Source organism: Dendrobates tinctorius, unplaced genomic scaffold (genome assembly GCF_039654945.1).
Source record: "Dendrobates tinctorius isolate UK_male_01 unplaced genomic scaffold, ASM3965494v1 ptg000070l, whole genome shotgun sequence".
In the NCBI taxonomy this organism is placed as follows: domain Eukaryota; kingdom Metazoa; phylum Chordata; class Amphibia; order Anura; family Dendrobatidae; genus Dendrobates; species Dendrobates tinctorius.
Window position 1 is genome coordinate 62,734,679 of NW_027361738.1, and position 18,422 is coordinate 62,753,100.

General features: G+C 46.8%; 1 protein-coding gene across 1 annotated transcript in view; it reads right to left on the reverse strand.

The window, feature by feature from the left end:
- Positions 1 to 387: 387 nt before the first annotated feature.
- RAB18 (RAB18, member RAS oncogene family) overlaps positions 388 to 18,422 on the reverse strand; it is a 58,374-nt gene continuing 40,339 nt past the window's right edge. Inside the window, exon 7 of the mRNA XM_073581737.1 lies at positions 388 to 2,795. Coding sequence (XP_073437838.1) covers positions 2,623 to 2,795 — 173 coding nt within the window. The 3' untranslated portion in view covers positions 388 to 2,622. The remainder of the gene's footprint in view (positions 2,796 to 18,422) is intronic.

Genomic DNA, 18,422 nt, shown 5'->3' on the forward strand with positions numbered 1-18,422 from the left:
TTGATTCACCACGCTTGCCAGAAATGTGCTGCAGAGCAAGCCGTCAATCAAGGTGCAGACGGGCGTACAGCCACAGCTCCCAATGACTGCAGCCTCTTCGGGTGCGCCTCTATGACTGAATGTCAGCAGCTCCCACAAGATAAAAGCACATTTTTTCCTGGTAGCCGTGCATTCAGTTAGGCATCGGAACATCATTATAACGCATTAACTTGTAGATCAACAACATTTCCAGACACGAGAGGTTTCCTTATAATTTAGACTTCATTTGCAGCTATAAAAGCTACCACTGAGACACACCTTTAACGCACGATATAAGATATTAGAGCTGCATTTACCCAAATATTAAATGCGGACAGAAAACAGAAAACCAGCACATACAGAAGAAAATGGTGATAGAAGATTTATTCAGTTTTGCAAATAAGTTATAATGTGCTTTTGGTAAGTGGAATAAAACGTTTAGTAATTTCAAGGCAATTTTAGGTCTCACGAAATGCTGCATGGAGCGACAGGGATTCTAAATGAGGACGAAGTTAAACTCAAGCTGAAAGGTACGTTTTCATTGGTGTTGGCTAAACTGAAAAGAAAGCGAGTGATAACTCTTCGCAATTGCGATGGGTATAAAAAAGCTCCAACACTGCAATCTATGCACCTATTCTCAGCTAAGCCAAAGACAGGGCGTCCAGCTCTCAACTTGTACACTTCCCACTCAAGTTATATGGAGTGGAAACAGACTCCATTCAAATTGGGTTCTGCAGCATCTTCCAAGATTACATGAATAAAAGGAGCTGAGGCCAGAAAGACATTTACATGTATGCAGCTTCTGATTACATTTGATCTCACTTTTCCATCCTACGTAACCAAAGAAGGGAATTGTTTGGTTACCAGAATTTTTGAAAAAAGACCTTAAAAATAACCTGGTAAATGCCTTGTTTGACCGTTTTAACTCTCCTGCAGTGAGAACGTACCAACCATATATGTTGCCGTTGCAGCAACTCACTGGCATTGGAACTACTGAGGACAGAGATTGTCTGCAGCGGTCATATGTGCATGGACAGTGCATATTCAATGCAGGACCGTTAACTGCGACCTTAAGGGTTCACCAGGTAAACTTTAAAAACCCTGAATAACCCTTAGGGGGTTAGTTGGATATGTGTGGTCAGTCTTCATTGGCCCTTTTATCAGTCCAGATGATTCTAAGAGTTTGCATGAAGTTAGAAAAAAAGTTCGTTTTTTTGATAAATAAACAGCACTCCTGTTTATTATAAGTCGTGTCTGGTATTGCAGGTCACTGAATGGGGCCAAGTTGCCATACCAGCAAAAGATGACATAAGATGATGGAGCCGTCTCTAATGGTGAATTTGGACTGATCGATTCCAGCCATTAAACAACCAGCGACCGGCTACATACAATCGAATGTTAGTTAATTTACCGGGCTCTTTACAGTGATGGGGACAAAATAATGGCAAATACGTTTTTGGCAGCAAATCTCCTGTTTACAATGGGCAATGTGCTGCTGATAACGATAATTTTTATGCATGCACAAAAATTAATCGCACCTGACAAGTGTTTTGCTCACTTGTTGAGTATCTGATGTCCTGTTTACATAGGCCAATAGTCGGGAATGATAATTAGCGTGTCTAAACGGGCTAAAAATTGAGGAAAAAAAAAATAGGAAACTTTTTCCAACTTCATGTAACTCCCTCTGGTTTACTGCACAGACATGCTGCTGAAAACTAATCTATCCTTTTCGACTGGTCTTTAAATGTGGAGATGGCATATACACTTCATAGTAATACTTACATTAGAAAGTAGCATCAAAAGCCACAGAAAAAAATATATATTTTGATTTTACATTCATTGTAATAGACTGTAAATCACAAAGAGGGAAGCAGAGGAGAAAAATAAATGGTCGCAACATGCACAGGAAGACAAGATCCCGCTTCTGGTTATAGTGACACCTCTACAGTAAATTGACAGGAAGCAATTGCTGGAAGACTCCTCCACTGACTATAAACCCATAATCAGGAGACGTGTGGAGAAGTGATGAATTCTTAGGGATTTGATGTGCGACGTAGAAACATAAACACCATATGCCGTTGGTTATTACCTAGAGTACCAGAGGAAATTGCAAATTTGGTGGCAAAGAGATAAAAAGACATCTGCTTGAACATGCTTTTAGTGTGCATCCGGAGATAAGCGAGGGGTCGTCTTCGGCAATTTCTGTGCTGGGGATTGTGCAACACTCAAATATATTAACAGAAGACACAATTGTAAAGTGAGGAGCGATAGAAGAGATTGCGAGGAGGATGGCGAAGACGACTTAGCGACACAGCATATGAATGTTTTGCAATGTAATAAAGTTAAAAAGGACAGCATGAACAGGTGGCAATGTAGTTAATGCAACTAACGCACTTTCCTTCATGCCCCTGGTAAAAAGTCAAAATTTTTCATGCGCTTAACCCCTCTGCCTGCAAATCTGTTGAACGGTATCTTACAAATATTTGCCTCATGATACAAACAAATAAGTGCAAACTGGTAAGGTCCCTATATTAACTAATTGATTTTATATACAGGAAAACTGGTCTGACTACACGTGGATCATAAGATGATCGGACAACTGGTTTATAGCATGGAGCAGTATCCGCTACACGGGCCTCCCCGGCCACCTTCTTCATGAGACAACCTAACGCCTCTGTTGTGAAATTCGCTTTCCCATAGTCCTGGGGTCTGTATTATCTTTTCCACAAGTTCTTCAAAGGCACACTGAACGCCGTCTCTGGTCTTCGCACTAGCCTCTGAAATAGACAGAAGAAAAAAAAATGAATTAGCACTGGAGAACAGAAGAACACTTCTTTATCTCAGACTACTATTCTTCCAGATACCCCCCTACACATGCACACTTGGCTTGGCCAGGAAGTGCCCACGTTTCCAATAGGGAGAAGCAAGTAAATTGTTGGCAGATACCTCTGACTGAGATTCCATCTTGTTTGGGAACAAAGTATTGGATATGTTGAAATCCAACAAGCTGAACTCTGCTTTCCTGACACTCTCTTACACATGATATGATCTCCAACATTCATCTAATGTTTGTGAATACTTTAAAGGGTTATCCCATCTCAACCTTTAATGGTTCCTTCCAAGCTGTGACCATCAAAAGTGAGGGTATGGAAACAGCTCTGAGCATCTAAGCTACGTTGCTTCCATAAGTCTTAGTCAATTCTATGGGGATTATGTAAAGAGAATGGGTCAGCCACTCCCGGAATTTCCAATGCTTTACCTCCAAGTGTTTAGAGCCAGGACAGAACTACTCCCGTTTATGGCCAAGAAGGGAATAACCCTTTAGGTCAATTACCAAGTCTTTTTAGGTTAGAAGCACAAAAAGGTCCCAGTAAAATAGTGGTTTGCAGCTGTTCCTAAGATCAACATCCAATATTTCACTCCTAGAAGGGCAAAAATTCTGCATTTTTCACAATGTAAATGGCGAGGCTGAACTTAGCAGGTGGTGTGCAGCACACAAAAAGTAATACATGCAATTGTTAAAAAGGTTGTCTCATCTTCTCAAGCTCACTTTGAGAAGTATGCTCCAGCTTGACTGACTGTTCAGACCAGCGGCATTATTAAGCCATTGGCTCAAAGTGCCCACTACTATCATGCTGCTTCATAGCAGCATCAGAGAAGCACAGTGGAGCTCAAGCTTGAACTCCAGCTTCAGAGCCGCGCTTACAAGCTCTCCTGGAAAAAGGCTTGTATGCACTGCATGTGTTCTAGCAAAAGTGGACAGTAATTCGGATAGGCAACGAGCTATAAAGACAAAAAAACATGGATTTTTGTGATAACTCACCATAAAATCCTTTTCTCCGAGACGCACATTGGGGGACACATACTGTGGGTGTATGCTTCTGCCGCTTGGAGGCTGACACCAAGTGAAAAAAAGTTTGGCTCCTCCGTCGTATACACCCTCGCCCCTATTGCAGGCGGAACTCAGTTTGGTGCCAAAACAGAAGGAGGACAACAAAATCAGCCTTAATACAGGTACAACATATTAACTAAACAGAAACAGAGCCAACTGGCTAATAGGGTGGGTGCTGTGTCCCCCAATGAGCGTCTCGGAGAAAAGGATTTTACGGTGAGTTATCACAAAAATCCATGTTTCTCCTTCGCCTCATTGGGGGACACAGATACCGTGGGACGTCCTAAAGCAGTCCCTTGTTTGGAATATTGACTCACCAATCCAAGCTACATGCACTTCTTGTTTAACAGGTACGCCACCGCTGCTTGGAGAATCCTTCTACCCAGGCTCGCATCCGCCGAGGCCCGAGCAAGGATATTATAATGTTAGGCAAATGTGTGCAGGCTGGACCAGGTTGCTGCCTTGCAAACCTGTTCCGTTGACGCCTGCTGCCGAAGCGCCCAAAAGGCGCCCCCTGCCCGGGTAGAGTGCGCTCCGATCCCTGCTGGAAACGGCGTGCCTCTAATGCGGTAGGAATCCTGAATCGTCCAACGCATCCATCTGGCTATGGTCGATATTGAGGCAGCAAGTCCCTTCCTGCGCCTTTCGGGGAGCATGAACAGCGTGTCCATCTGACGAAAGGGTGCCGTCCGCGACACGTACCTCCGGAGGGCTTTTACCAGGTCTAACGTGTGAAGAGCCTTTTCCACATGGCACACCGGTGCTGGACAAATTGAAGGCAAAACAACATCTTCATTAATGTGAAAAGAGGACACGACTTTCGGCAGAAAAAGAGGGGCTGGACTGAGGACCACCTTATCCCTATGGAAAGTGAGGAACGGAGCTCTGCAGGATAGGGCCGCCAGCTCTGAAACCCGCCTGATGGAAGTGATGGCCACTAGGAACACCACTTTCCAGGTAAGGCACCTCAAAGAGATATTCTGAAGCGGTTCAAATGGAGCTATTCCTGCAGAACACTTAGGACCTTGTTAAGGTCCCAGGCATCCATAGGCGCCTTATAGGGAGGTACCAAGTGGGAGACTCCCTGAATGAAAAGTCTTCACCTGCAAATTAGTAGCAATTCTGCGCTGGAACAGGACGGATAAGGCCGATATTTGTCTCCTGAGGGAACCTGGGGCAAAGCCCGAGTCTAATGCTCTACCGACTGAGCTATCCAGGCTCTCTAAGCCCAACTGGAGAAAAGCCAAGATGTTGGGGATCGTGAATCCCAGCGGGGAAACACCGCGGTGTCAACACCAAGCAAAGAACACCTTCCAGGTGTGGTTGTAAATTCATGCTGAAACAGGTTTCTGGGCGCCAATCATTGTAGCGACCACCTCGCTCCCGAACCCTGCCTGGGTTAGAATCCAAGATTCAACGGCCATGCCGTCAAACACCGGGTCCCTGAGTTCGGGTGGCAAATTGGCCCTTGGGACAGTAGATCTGAGCGCTCTGGCAGGCGCCAAGGAACGTCGGCAAGCAGCTGCATTAGATCTGCGTCCCACGCTCGACGGGGCCAGCAGGATCGCCGGCACACCTTCCATCTTGATCTTTTTGATGACTCTCGGAAGTAGTGGCAATGGGGAAATAGATATGGGAGGCGAAACTGGTTCCATGGCAGAACTCACGCATCCACCGCGAATGCCTGCGCGTCCCTGGCCTGAGCGACATATGTGGGCACCTTGGCATTCACTCTGGAAGCCATCAGGTCCACATCCGGAACTTCCCACAGTTGACAAATCTGCTGAAAAACTTCGGGATGTAGAGACCACTCTCCGGATGCAAGACCCTGCCGGCTGAGAAAGTATGCCGCCCAATTGTCCACGCCCCGGAATGTGGACAGCCAAAATCACCGAGTGGTTTGCTTCGGCCCACTGAAGAACAAGCTCCCCCTCTGTTTGCTCTGCTGAGAGTCCCCCCTTGATGATTTATGTAAGCCACCGCCGTGGCGTTGTCCATTTGAATCCAGACGGGGCGGCCTGCTAGAAAGTGAAGAAACTTCTGCCGAGCCAGCCGAATTGCTCGTATCTCCAATAAGTTGATCGGGAGGCGTGCCTCCTGTGGCGACCACCGCTCCTGGGCTGTGTGGTGGCGAAACACCGCTCCCCCACCGGGGAGACTGGCATCGGTTGTCATTATCAGCCAATGATCTGGGGGGGAAAGGTTTCCCCTGGGCCAGAGAGGAACTGGTTATCCACCATCAGAGAGGCTGCCTGACTTGAGAGGACAGTCGAGACCGCCAATCAAGCGTGAAAGGATTCTTGTCCTAGGCTGACAAGAGGGCGTGCTGCAGGGGGCGAAGGTGGAACTGGGCGACAGGTATCGCTTCCACTGCTGCCACCATTTTCCCTAGAATCCTCATCCCGGATCGGATGGTATGAGGGACTGGTTGGCGAAGTGTCCGGACTCCCTGCTGGAGAGCTAGCAACTTTTCCTGAGGGAGAATTATCAACCCTCGGCAAGTGTCGAACATTCCTAGGAAGGAGATCCTCTGAGCTGGCACAAGGGATGACTTCTTTGCATTGCCAACCATCCTAAGCGGGCAAGAGTATCTAGAGTGATGTTGACCTTTTCCTCGCATGCCCGTATTGACGGGCCCTTGACCAAGAGGTCGTCCAGATAAGGCCTGACGACTATGCAGTGTGGCCATGACAACTGCCGTAACCTTTGTGAACACTCTGGGAGCCGTGGCTAACCCGAAGGGTAGCGCTACGTACTGAAAATGTTGATCGCTGATGGTGAAGCGTAGAGACCTCTGATGAGGAGGAAAAATGGGAATATGCAGGTATGCATCCTGGTTGTCTATTGAGGCCAAGTATTTTCACTGCTCCATGGCCGATATGACTGAACGGAGAGACTCCATCCAGAAATGTCTGATCCTGATGACTTTGTTCAGAAGCTTCAGGTCCAAAACAGGCCTGACAGACCCATCCTTTTCAGGAACCGCAAAAAGGTTGGAATAGAACCCCTGAGCTCTTTCGTGTTCCGGCACTGGAACAATGACTCCGTTGTGCTGGAGCGATTTGATGGCTCCCAATAGAGCCCTTGCCTGGGTATCCACCCTGGGAAGCCGGGAAGAAAAAAACCGTCTTGGAGGATATCTGACAAATTCTATTCTGTAACCCGAGGCCACCGATTCCTTTCCCCAAGCGTTGTGAGCGACATTGACCCAGACGTAGTGAAACCAGAGTAGGCGGCCGCCCACCTTGCCGGTGTCGTCTGGTAAAGGCCTCGAGTCATTTGGCCGACGATCTTTGGGATCTGGATCCCCTCGATCTGGGCTGCTGAGTATGCATTCTCCCCAATGGGTTGGCTCTATACGAGACCTGCCGCTTCCTATCCTGATTGGGGTGGCCTGAGGCAGCGGAATTGGCCGCTGTAGTCCACCCGGGGTTGCGAAAGGCCCGAAAACATGCCTGAAAACGGGTGACGAAAAAGCGTTTTGACCTTTTGTTGAGGGAGAAACCCGTTCTTTCCTCCCGTGGAGTCGGAGAAAGGTTGATCCAACTTCTCCCCAAATAGGTGGCCACACTGATAAGGCAGGGAAGTCAAGGACTTCTTAGAAGTAGGATCGGCTCGCCATGTCCTTAACCATAGGGCTCTTCTGATAGAAATTGCATTAGCGGCAGCAAGTGCTGAGCAATTGTCTGCATCCCAAAAACGCATTGATTACAGTCTCCGGCCATCACCATCTGATCTGCGACCTCCGAAATCTCTGCAGGTAAATCCTGCTCCTGCGCGACCTTGTTTAATGTTTCTGACCATGATATCATAGCCTTGGCTACCCAAGTTGCTGCGAATGAGGGAGCGAGCGCTGCCCGACGCCTCATATACCGAGCGAGCTAAGCTCTCTATAAGGCAATCCGTGGGATCCTTAATTGAGGAAACACTAGGGACGGATAGCAGGGTCTTAGTGGCTAGGCGCGAAACCGGAGGATCCCCAATGGGGATTCCATCCATTTTTTACAGAGGTCCGGAGCAAACGGATACCTTGTTTCGAGTGCCTTTTGACCCGAGAAACGCCTGTCTGGACGTTCTCTGTGCTACTACACTATGTCCTCAAACTCCGGGTGAGAGGAAAAAATTCTGTGCGGGCGCTTCACTCGCTTAAATGCCACTTTATGCCCCGTAGCCGCTGCGGGATCATCCTCAATCCCCAAGGTCTGATTGACGGCTTCTATGAGGCTGTCCACTGTTTCACGTGATCCTGGAGTGTCCAGGTCAAGGGGCTTGTCTGAGTCGCAATCTGAGGTCTGCTCGCTACCAACCACTGGTGACGGGGAGCGAGAAGCAGAGCTTATGGATGCCAAGGCACCGGATGGACTGGGCGACACCGTGTGGATTCGTTTCCACCGGGTCTGCCTGTAGTGAGAGCGGCCTCTGCAGGCCAGAGGCTTTTGTGAGGTGGAGGTTCCCTCTAAGGCCGGGGAGCCATTGTCCCTGCCCCTATCTGGGGCTTGAAGGGACTCTATTGCTCTCGTAAGTGACACCATGGACTGTGACAGATAGGGACACATTGGCTAGTCGCAGGGGAGGGCTCCTGGGCGCGTTCGGAGTCACAGGCTTCTGGTTCTGTGCTCGTGGAAACCTAACCCCACAAGAAATGCATGCGGCATAAAGGAATGTGTGCGATTTACCCTTTTCGGTCATATTGCTGCCAGGCCTAATTTATATGAGGGTTGAGGGGTAGGGAGGAGGAGGAAAAAACCATTAATCGTCCGTAGCGCGCCTCTAGGGTCCTGTGTCCCCATGTGTTCCTGCCGCTGCCACTGTGCTGCCCAGCGTTCCTTTCCTCTGGGTAGGCCGGGATGTTCCTCTCCCGGTTGCGGCCTACCCTGCGATGAAGCCGGGGGCTCAATTTGTTCGGCATCCGCCCTAGTCCGGGGGGCGGTGCCGGAAATGACGTCACGCTGGGGGCGGGACTTTCGCCCGGGGCCTAGTCACGGCTGAAGCCGCAGGCTAAATTTTGCATGCCCGCCGCGGGGAGGGGGGGATGGGCGCTGGCGGCCTCTGCCTTTTCCCCCGCGATCCCTGCCGGCGGAACCCGTCATCCCCGCCTGGCGGAAGGAGACATGAGAGGGAAGGAGGATTGCCTTACACTCCCTAAGATGCCTGGAGCTGCAGTGGATTCCCTGGAACGCTGCCGCAGGGCCCTCCCCAGTCCTCCATACCTGACTCCGGCATCCCCGCCTGGCGGAAGGAGGCAGGAGAGGGAAGGAGGATTGCCTTACACTCCCTAAGATGCCTGGAGCTGCAGTGGATTCCCCGGAACGCTGCCGCAGGGCCCTCCCCAGCCCTCCATACCTGACTCCGGATCTAGCACACCAGGTAGAGGGGATGGGGTTAATTTCTGGACGGTGCAGGCACCCTAGCTCTGTCTAACCCCTTCAGGGGGTGAGGAGAGGGACCGTCTGCCGCCTTGCAGCACCGCCGTCTAGCGTTGGTGCAGCAGTGGGGGCCGCACAGACTAGTCTTGTGCCTCTGTACAAGCCCATGGTTTCTATACCTAGGGGTGGCCAGGGCTAAGTCCGGCATCATGTCCCACGTCGCGGGAGAGGATACGTGGAGGGACACTCGCATGTGCTCACCCGTTGTTGGTTTGGGGAAATCGGACCCTTTCAATAGGATCCGTTGCCCCTGTCTTATCTTCATAAAATAAAAAACAAAAATAGAAACCTGGGGAAAAAGGCCCAGATATGTCCCTCGGTGCAGGAAAGGATACGTGGAGACGATACACAACACGTGCTCGCATGTTGATGGTTTGGGGAGATCGGACCCTTTCAATAGGATCCGTCGCCCCTGTCTTATCTTCATGGAAAAAAGAAGTCTGGAGAAACCCAGACACGTGTGCCTCCAAAGACACTAAGCAAAAAACTGAGTTCCGCCAGCAATAGGGGCGAGGGAGTATACGACGGAGGAGGAGCTAACCTCTTTTTTTTCCACTTAGTGTCAGCCTCCAAGCGGCAGAAGCATACACCCACAGTATCTGTGTCCCCCAATGAGGCGAAGGAGAAATGAACACTTTTTGAGAACTCAAAAAGGCAATAAACATGTACGGTATATAAGATAAATATATACATATTATGCATCGACAGAGTCAATGTATACATACATGTAAATAATATGGTAATAGAAATCTGTGCACAAAGTATATGTATCTACACGGAAAATATGTTATATATAGATTATGCATAAACGGGATTTATGTGTGCACATAGTCCCATATACTGCACTATAATGGTATCAATGTGAACATCACACTGAACGTTTCCTCATTAACTAAAGTCAGACATATAACTGAAATATAAGCACACAATAGATCCCATCTGGCATCTAATATATACTTAGGCCGGTTTCACATTAGCGCTTTTTCAGCGCGCGCACGGCCGGGGGTAGCTCCGCCCCCGAGCCGGCTCTCTCCCCGGCGTGCCCGCCCCTTGCTTGTAGCGCCGCCTACTAGCGGACAGCGGCGCCTGCGATCGGCGCACCCTATCTTTAGCATAGGGTGCGCAGATCGTGCGCAGGCCGTGCGCTAGTTGCGCTTTGACCTGCGCTGTGCACTTTTGACGGTGCGCCGTGCGCGCCAAAATCCGAAAAGTTTGATTTTGGCGCGCACGGCGCACCGTCAAAAGTGCGCAGCGCAGGTCAAAGCGCAACTAGCGCACGGCCTGCGCACGATCTGCGCACCCTATGCTAAAGATAGGGTGCGCCGATCGCAGGCGCCGCTGTCCGCTAGTAGGCGGCGCTACAAGCAAGGGGCGGGCACGCCGGGCAGAGAGCCGGCTCGGGGGCGGAGCTACCCCCGGCCGTGCGCGCGCTGAAAAAGCGCTAATGTGAAACCGGCCTTACCTTGTAATGTCTTCACATCCTGTTCCGTCCAGATGTGTCCGGATCCCAGAATTCCATATGGCGGAAGTTCACCGACCGCCATATTGGGGTACCCAAGTGATGGGTGTCTCAATATGGAAATGCTGGTGGTACCAGCTTCTTGCGCGGTACCACCAGCGGAACACCGTCGCACCACACACACACTCTGTATATGCCGTATGCACCACACACACACACACTGTATACGCCGTACGCACCACACACACACACACACACTGTATACGCCGTACGCACCACACACACACACACACTATATACGCCGTACGCAACACACACACACACACACACTGTATACGCCGTACGCAGCCTCTTGCGCGGTGCCACCAGTGGAACACACCGCCACCGGGATCAGTTGAATGATTGACTGACCGCCGCCATCTTTGTACAGGAGGAGCGCATACAGGGGGGAGACAGCTCAAACAGGACAGCACATGAGGGGAGAACACAGCACAGGAAGGAGAGTGACAGCAGACAAGGTGGATAGCCCATGGGGTACACCGAGAAGAAGAGAAGAGAGCACAGACAGGAGAAGTCAGCACATGGGGAAAGAGAGTGGATAGGTGGGTGAGCACATGGGGGAGAGATTCTCAACGCTGCAAAGCCTGCCCCCATCGTGACATTACCGCCCTCCTGATGCGATAGCATCGGGCCTCCATCTAGTTACATAATAAAGAGCATAAAGAGAGAAAATCTGTAAGAAGTTAAGCAGAGTACCTTAACAGTCCTGTCAGTGTGAGGCGTCCACTCCCACGCGCATTTCTGCATTGCACCTTCGTCAATGGTACTGTATACGTATTTTGCTTAAACTCTTATGGATGCATAATATGTATCTTTATCTTGTATACATGTTTATTGCCTTTTTCCAGTTCTATATCTATTTTAGACTGTTTTTACCTTTTTTTGTTGATCACTTCTGTGTAGAGTGTGTGTAAACTGTCTTCTTAGGGTCACCATTGTACCAACCATTTGTATTAATACAGGTTTTTTTAATATGCTATTAGCTTCTACAATTATTGACATTTTTTCCAAATGGTCTGCATAGTAAGACATATACGGCAAATATATGTATAATTTATGCAGACTGTTCTGAAACACACTTTGATCTATACATATATTATCTGCACAGTTCAGGTTTGTTCTGAACTTTGAGAACGAAGATGATTTTTAGGAAATACATTGCCAAGTTGCTAGTTTTTTTTTTTTACAGTACAATCACTTTGCAATTTTACCGTTAAAGCGTAAAAGAGAACCTGTCCCCTCCCCTCGGCCTATTAAAGTAAAAGAGCCACCTTCAGCAGCACTAAGGCTGCATTCTGTGAAGGTGCCTCTTATGTTTATTATGCCAAGGAACACTGAAATAATGAGTTTTATAAATTTCCCGCCATGCCTCTATTGAGTCAGGGAGGTATGTTTTCTCCCTCTGACTCAACTGCCTCGCAGCCATTCATCATCCCCCTCTGGCCTTCGGGCGCCACCCCCTCTCTTTCTCGTGACGTCACCAGGGCCTGCACTCTGCAATCAGTTCTCGGGCATGCGCCTTGTGCGCTGCCCGGGTACTTACATCAGGTGATGTAAGGATATCGTGCCTGCATGTAGCGGAGGCCCCAGATCCTGCCTGCAGTGTGTTATGATGAATTCACACTGCGGGGCTGGGAATCTGGCATGTGCGCAGTGAGGAACTCTGCGCGTGTCCCCATCTCCCTCCGCCTCTTTCGTGGAGGGGCAGGATCTGGGGCCTCCGCTACACGCAGGCGCGATATCTTTACTGACAAGTTCCCTTTAAAAGAAAAAAGGGAAAACTTTTCCAATGTGAATAGATGTAAAAGGAGAGAACAGTTGCCTGATTCTTCCCCTAGTTCACACCTTATGCTTGTGAGGAGGGAAATGGTTAGGAACTGGCTTTCAGATATAATGGCTGGATTGGGCGATAAAGTGGTGTCTAACTTAATACATAGAATAACATTCGAGGAGTTTAGACGCAGCTCCTGACTCCATCCATGGGACTGCACATTACAATCAATTGTCCTCCATGTGGGGAGGCGTAGTTACTTTGTTAGTTCAGGGGGGGATGCGTAGAGTCCTGCGTGAATCTTAGGCGAGCTATGCTCACATAAAGGAATATGATGGAAAACAGATCCGCAGATGGAACAGGCGAGCTAGGGTCCTGTGGTGGAGCACCTAGGGGCCGCATGTTGCCCTGGGCTGCCTGCATCTGCCCACGACTTAGGCTCCTGCCAGGCTTGGAAAATTCCAGCTGCAAAACAGCTTTTAAAATATAATATATCCCAAGCACTTTTCAAAAAAAAAAAAAAAAAAAAAAAAATTTGATACTGTAAATGCCAGAACCTGATAAAACACAATCACCGGCACAGCCGTAAAAGCGAGACTATAATCCATTAGCTGTGCGGTCCAATAAAATGAATACAATTTCTATTATATAAAATAATTAGCCAGAGTTCATTAAACCTGAATCATTAAGAGGTAGACTGACATATATATGCCCTGAAATCACCGGTAACTGATCGGGTGTAAATCTTCGGATCTCGCTCCTTTCGGCAGGCGTTATGATGACTTTTTACTAAATCTAGATTTTACTGAAGGGCAATGACAGGTCCTGAATCCCGCAGAGCTGCACTCCATAATCAAAAGAAAACACATTAGGTATCATTAAAATTTACTGCTCCGCTTTCCAGGGGTCAAGCCTTATGTTTCTTGGCAGACTGCACTTTAAGTATGAAATTGTAATATGTGGATGGTGGACATGGAGGTTAACTACTTGACCTCAAGAACTTGGGAGGGGTACGTAAAGGTATATAGCCGCTACGCGAGTCACCAAATTAACAAAGCTTTTATAAAACCACATGGGAGTTACAGTGTGTAGAAGGCTCTCATGGTGTGTATCAGCATCAACCTGAGGACTTCACTTTTCTATTAGATCTCAAATAATTTACCCAGACACCTTCTCCACGGGACAGCATACATCATCTAAGCTAAGGGCGAGTCTATATGTTTACCCATACTGGCGTGTCCACCCTTACAAATGCATTACAGATTCGTGAACTGCTATCATATTAGTGAAACAGGGAGTAATTGCCCATCTCCGTGATTTGTCCCGCCTAGTCCTCGGCCACGTACCCTGACGCGCGTTTTGCGTTCAAATAGTGTCGCTTCCTCACAGGGGCGTGGCCCTGCTTAACTAGATATGATGTTTGTTTAGAAACAATATGCATACAGAGTGATGTACTGATGACTACATTCATGGCACTTTTTCTTAATATTGATGCACTTTATGCCAGTTACATATACTTAAAGACATATGCACTCAATATACGGGAAAAGTAACATTTATTTTTTCTCAATTCCTCTGCATTTTTTAATACATCCTGACCTTTACTTCGGCTGCCCTTTACACCCATGGATTCACTTATCCACTATGCTGTAACCCATGTAATAATTTTCTATATTTAATTAAATTATTTGTACATGATCTTTGAATGGTCATCTATTTGTTCTATAATAAAAAAAGGTTTTTGCATTTTTGACTCTGTTTTCTACATAATAATGTTTTGTGAGTCGCCATTTACATGGGTACAAGGTAATTTTTACTAGTATTCCTATAGAACAGATTAAAGGAATTGTCCAAGTTCGTGGATAAAGTCAGCAGTCACTATGTGACTGCAGACTTGTGTATCCTCACAACGTGCACAGTGCACAAGGTCAAGACTCTTCATCTGTCATTTGACCGCAAGTATGCGATGTGCATATTTCCAGCCCACATTTCGACTAGACGTGTCCGGCTTCACTTCGTTCACTTATATCGAGTGAGTTCGCGCACGTCTAGTTGGCACATGACCGCATGTATGCAAAACGCATTATTGCGGTTACGTGACAGCCCACTCCCGGGAAATCCTAACAGCATACAGTGTGCGTGCTGCGAGGATTCACAAGTCCGTAGTCACATAGAATGAGTGCAGACCTGAACCCCAAGCCTGGACAACGCTCAAGATTGGCGTTTTATACACTGGAGTAAAATTGTGCCACATTAGCTTTGGCACAGTTGTTACTGTTCTTTAGTCAGAAAATCACAACCCTTATCAGCAGATTTGCACTAAAATGTATGATGTTTTCTGACGCCCTGCCTAATAAGCCTGTCTTAACGTTGTTGGATACAACACCCAATCGTTTTCAGCTTTAGATAAGAAATGTTGCATAATAAGCAACTTTTTGGAAGTTTTCACCCAACCTGTAACTCTTTGGGAGTTTGTTTATTAAGAGACTTGTGTGAACTGCTTGTAAGGCCCAGTTCACACTGCGATCCTACAGTGCATGAAAGCTTCTGCCTGAATACTAAGGGGCCACAAACTTATATGACAAGAACGAAGTTCAAACAAAACTTTTTTTTTTTTTATAATGTTTCTTTTTTCATGAGCACAGAAAGGTAGTCTGCTACGTTTCTGTATCAATTTACCAGCGGAGCATGCATGGCTTAGAAGTCTCCTCACTCTGACATGCCAGGCTTGGCACTCTCCACAAAGAGAAACGCTACCTCTTTCCCACCAGTCGGAAATTATGAAAGATATGATCACATCGGGGTTTGTCCAAATCCTGTTCTTAAGGGAATTCTGGTGGGAGCCCTGAATGGACTGTAGAAACAGTGTGAGTAGGACTCAAGCAGACCAGTTGGTAATTTCCTATTTGCATGAGATATACAGGGTGGGCCATTTATATAGATACACCTGGGTGGGCCATTTATATGGATACACCTGGGTGGGCCGACTTCAAAATGGCCACCATGGTCACCACCCATCTTGAAAAGTTTTGTCCCTCCCATATACTAATGTGCCACAAACAAAGTTGATATCACCAACCATTCCCATTTAATTTAGGTGTATCCATATACATGGCCCACCCTGTACATAATACACAATAAGCCCATATGACCCCTTCCTGACAAGCAGCATGCATGTACCACCCATGCCAGGTGTGCGTATATAGAGCAGGCTCTGGAGTTGTACCCACTCCATTAAGGGCAGGTGCCGGCTTTTATAACAGAGCCGGCACCATGTCTGACCCAGTTGTTCAAAGTGGTTTGGGTGCCTTTTGCTCCTTCCACACCCACCATCGACCCCCTGACCCAATGGGCTACTGAAGGATTATCACATCAGCTGGAGACCTACTGAAGGTCCCCAATTGCACTCATCCTGGATTCCTATAACATTTAACCCATAAGGTAAATGACGTATAGAAAAAAAGATCCGAAGACACAAAAAAAAAAATAATGGCATTTTTCAGTCAAGCAGCTCCAAATATAAACTGCAATTAAAATGTCATGTCCGTCTAAGTGGCACCAATAAAAGCTACAGGTCTCCACACAAAAGTAAAATAAAAAAAGAAAAAGGCTCTTTAAAGGGATGGAAAAAACTAAAGTGCAAAAATGAATATTGTCTGCATCATTATCATTTTACAGAGAGGAACATTTTTGTTTTGATGTTTGAAATTTTTCTCATCTTCTTTAATAAAAAAAAAAGTCATAACTTTTAGTTTCCATTCTCAAAGCCCTATAAGGGCTTGTTGTTTTGCAGGACGAGCTGTAGTTTAGAACACAACCATTCATTTTACCACAAAATGTACTCGAAAATAAAAAAAAAAAAAAAAATTCCAATTTGGACGAAAAAATAATATAAATTATTACAAAGTCATAAGGTAAAAATGGCTTGGCAACACGATCCTTCCTGTTAGTACGATTATGCGAAACCAAACGTGCACAGAGATTTTTTTTTTTTACGGGGTACATGAAGCTACTAAAATAAAAAATAAAATATGATTGTGTCGACATTTTCTGAGACCTGTAAAGTTTTTATTTTATTTAATTTAGCCAACATCAGCCGTGTGTTGAGGAAGCTCAGCACTTCACACACAGTCACCCTCGCAAGTACCTATATATCATTTTGAGTCGAAGGCGTTGTCCGGCCTTAGGCTACAAGTCTGCAGTCACTATGTGACTACAAATTTCTAAAACTGACCGTCACAGCCAAGCATAAGCATAGTGTGAACAGGTGCTTAACCTAGAGTCACCAACTCATACATTCAAGCAAAAAAGGAAGCACACTGTAGCGCCAAACCATGCAAACATGAAATATGAATAATGAATTGCATTACTGCATTAGGAGTATGAAAAATTGAGAAAGTTTAGCGCATAAAATGGCCAAGTTATGTGTACCTGGAAGCCACGTTAAGGCATTTCTCGCTTTCCAGGTCCTTATTCTATGCCAATCCTCACTAAGACTACTATGTGACTACAGACTTGTGAACCCACACAATTACGCACTGCAAGGAACTCCAGACATGTGACAAGTTTGCGATTTGCTAACATGATGATACATGCAGACTAGACGTGTGTGGCCTGGTTCAATGCCAGTATATTGAACGAGGTCAGATCCAGTCGATTAGATAGTAAGTAGGTAAAACACATTACTGCGGTCACAGGGCCGGCACCATAGAATCCTCAAAGCCAGCGCAAATGTATGAATCCACAAGTCTGCAGTCAAAAAAGAGTAACCACACACTTGTACCTCAAGGCTGAAGAACCATTTAGGGGGTTAATGGAAGCTCTAATGGAATGATTTAGAGACTTATAGATAACCATTAAACATGACTAATTAACGGATGATGGTGGTTAAAGTCAAGTGGCTACAGTGTTTGGGTTTTGCTTCCAAACTGAAATGTTGTAGTCACTTACAATATTCCATACCTTTTCTTTCTTAGCCAAATCATATATTCAGATTGAAGGAGGAGGAGGTTGTAGAACCTGGAGGAAGCCTAAAAGAACAAGGTCCGTGCATGCAAACCTTAGGCAGATGTTGGACATCAGCCCTAGAGCTGCCGGGCAGAAGCGCCAGTCACAACCATCACCCAAGAAAATAAAAGTTAATGGAAGACAGCATCTTGCATTGGCAAGATACTTTAACAAAAGACTGTACATAAAAAAGCAACATGGCGTTACTCATAGGAAATGAATCCCAGCTATTGACCAATAATCGAGGCCACCACAACAGACGTGGAGCGGATCCTTAACTCGGCGTGGAGCTGTGTACCGAGCCAGCACAGCTCAAGGGCAAAAGGATATCAGATCATCAGGAAATGATTCCATTTTTGGAACAGGTGAAGCTACATTGTGTCAAATCTATTATGGGGAGAGATACAAGTAATGTCTCGGAGGAGCTGTAGGCAGCGATACGTGTAACCAGTTATTCGCATGTTGTACAAGCACAATCAATACCATATTGCTTCTCTTCTAAGATGTGGTTAAATAAAGCGGCAGAGAACATCAAATGAAGAGCGAGACGCTGCGGTCTCAGACAGAGACTGTTTCCTGTCTCGTCCATGACTTAAAGGTTTTAGAGTCCAAGATCTCAGGAGCAGAGGATGAATCAGATACCAGGAACAGTAAAGCCCAACTGGTCCAAAAACTACTGGAAGGTTTCTGTCGAACCCAGTTCTCCCACCAACCACACGGGCTGGCATTACGCTGCTTTTATACGCAACAATAAACAGGACGTTTAACCCTTGTTTATAACACCTGATG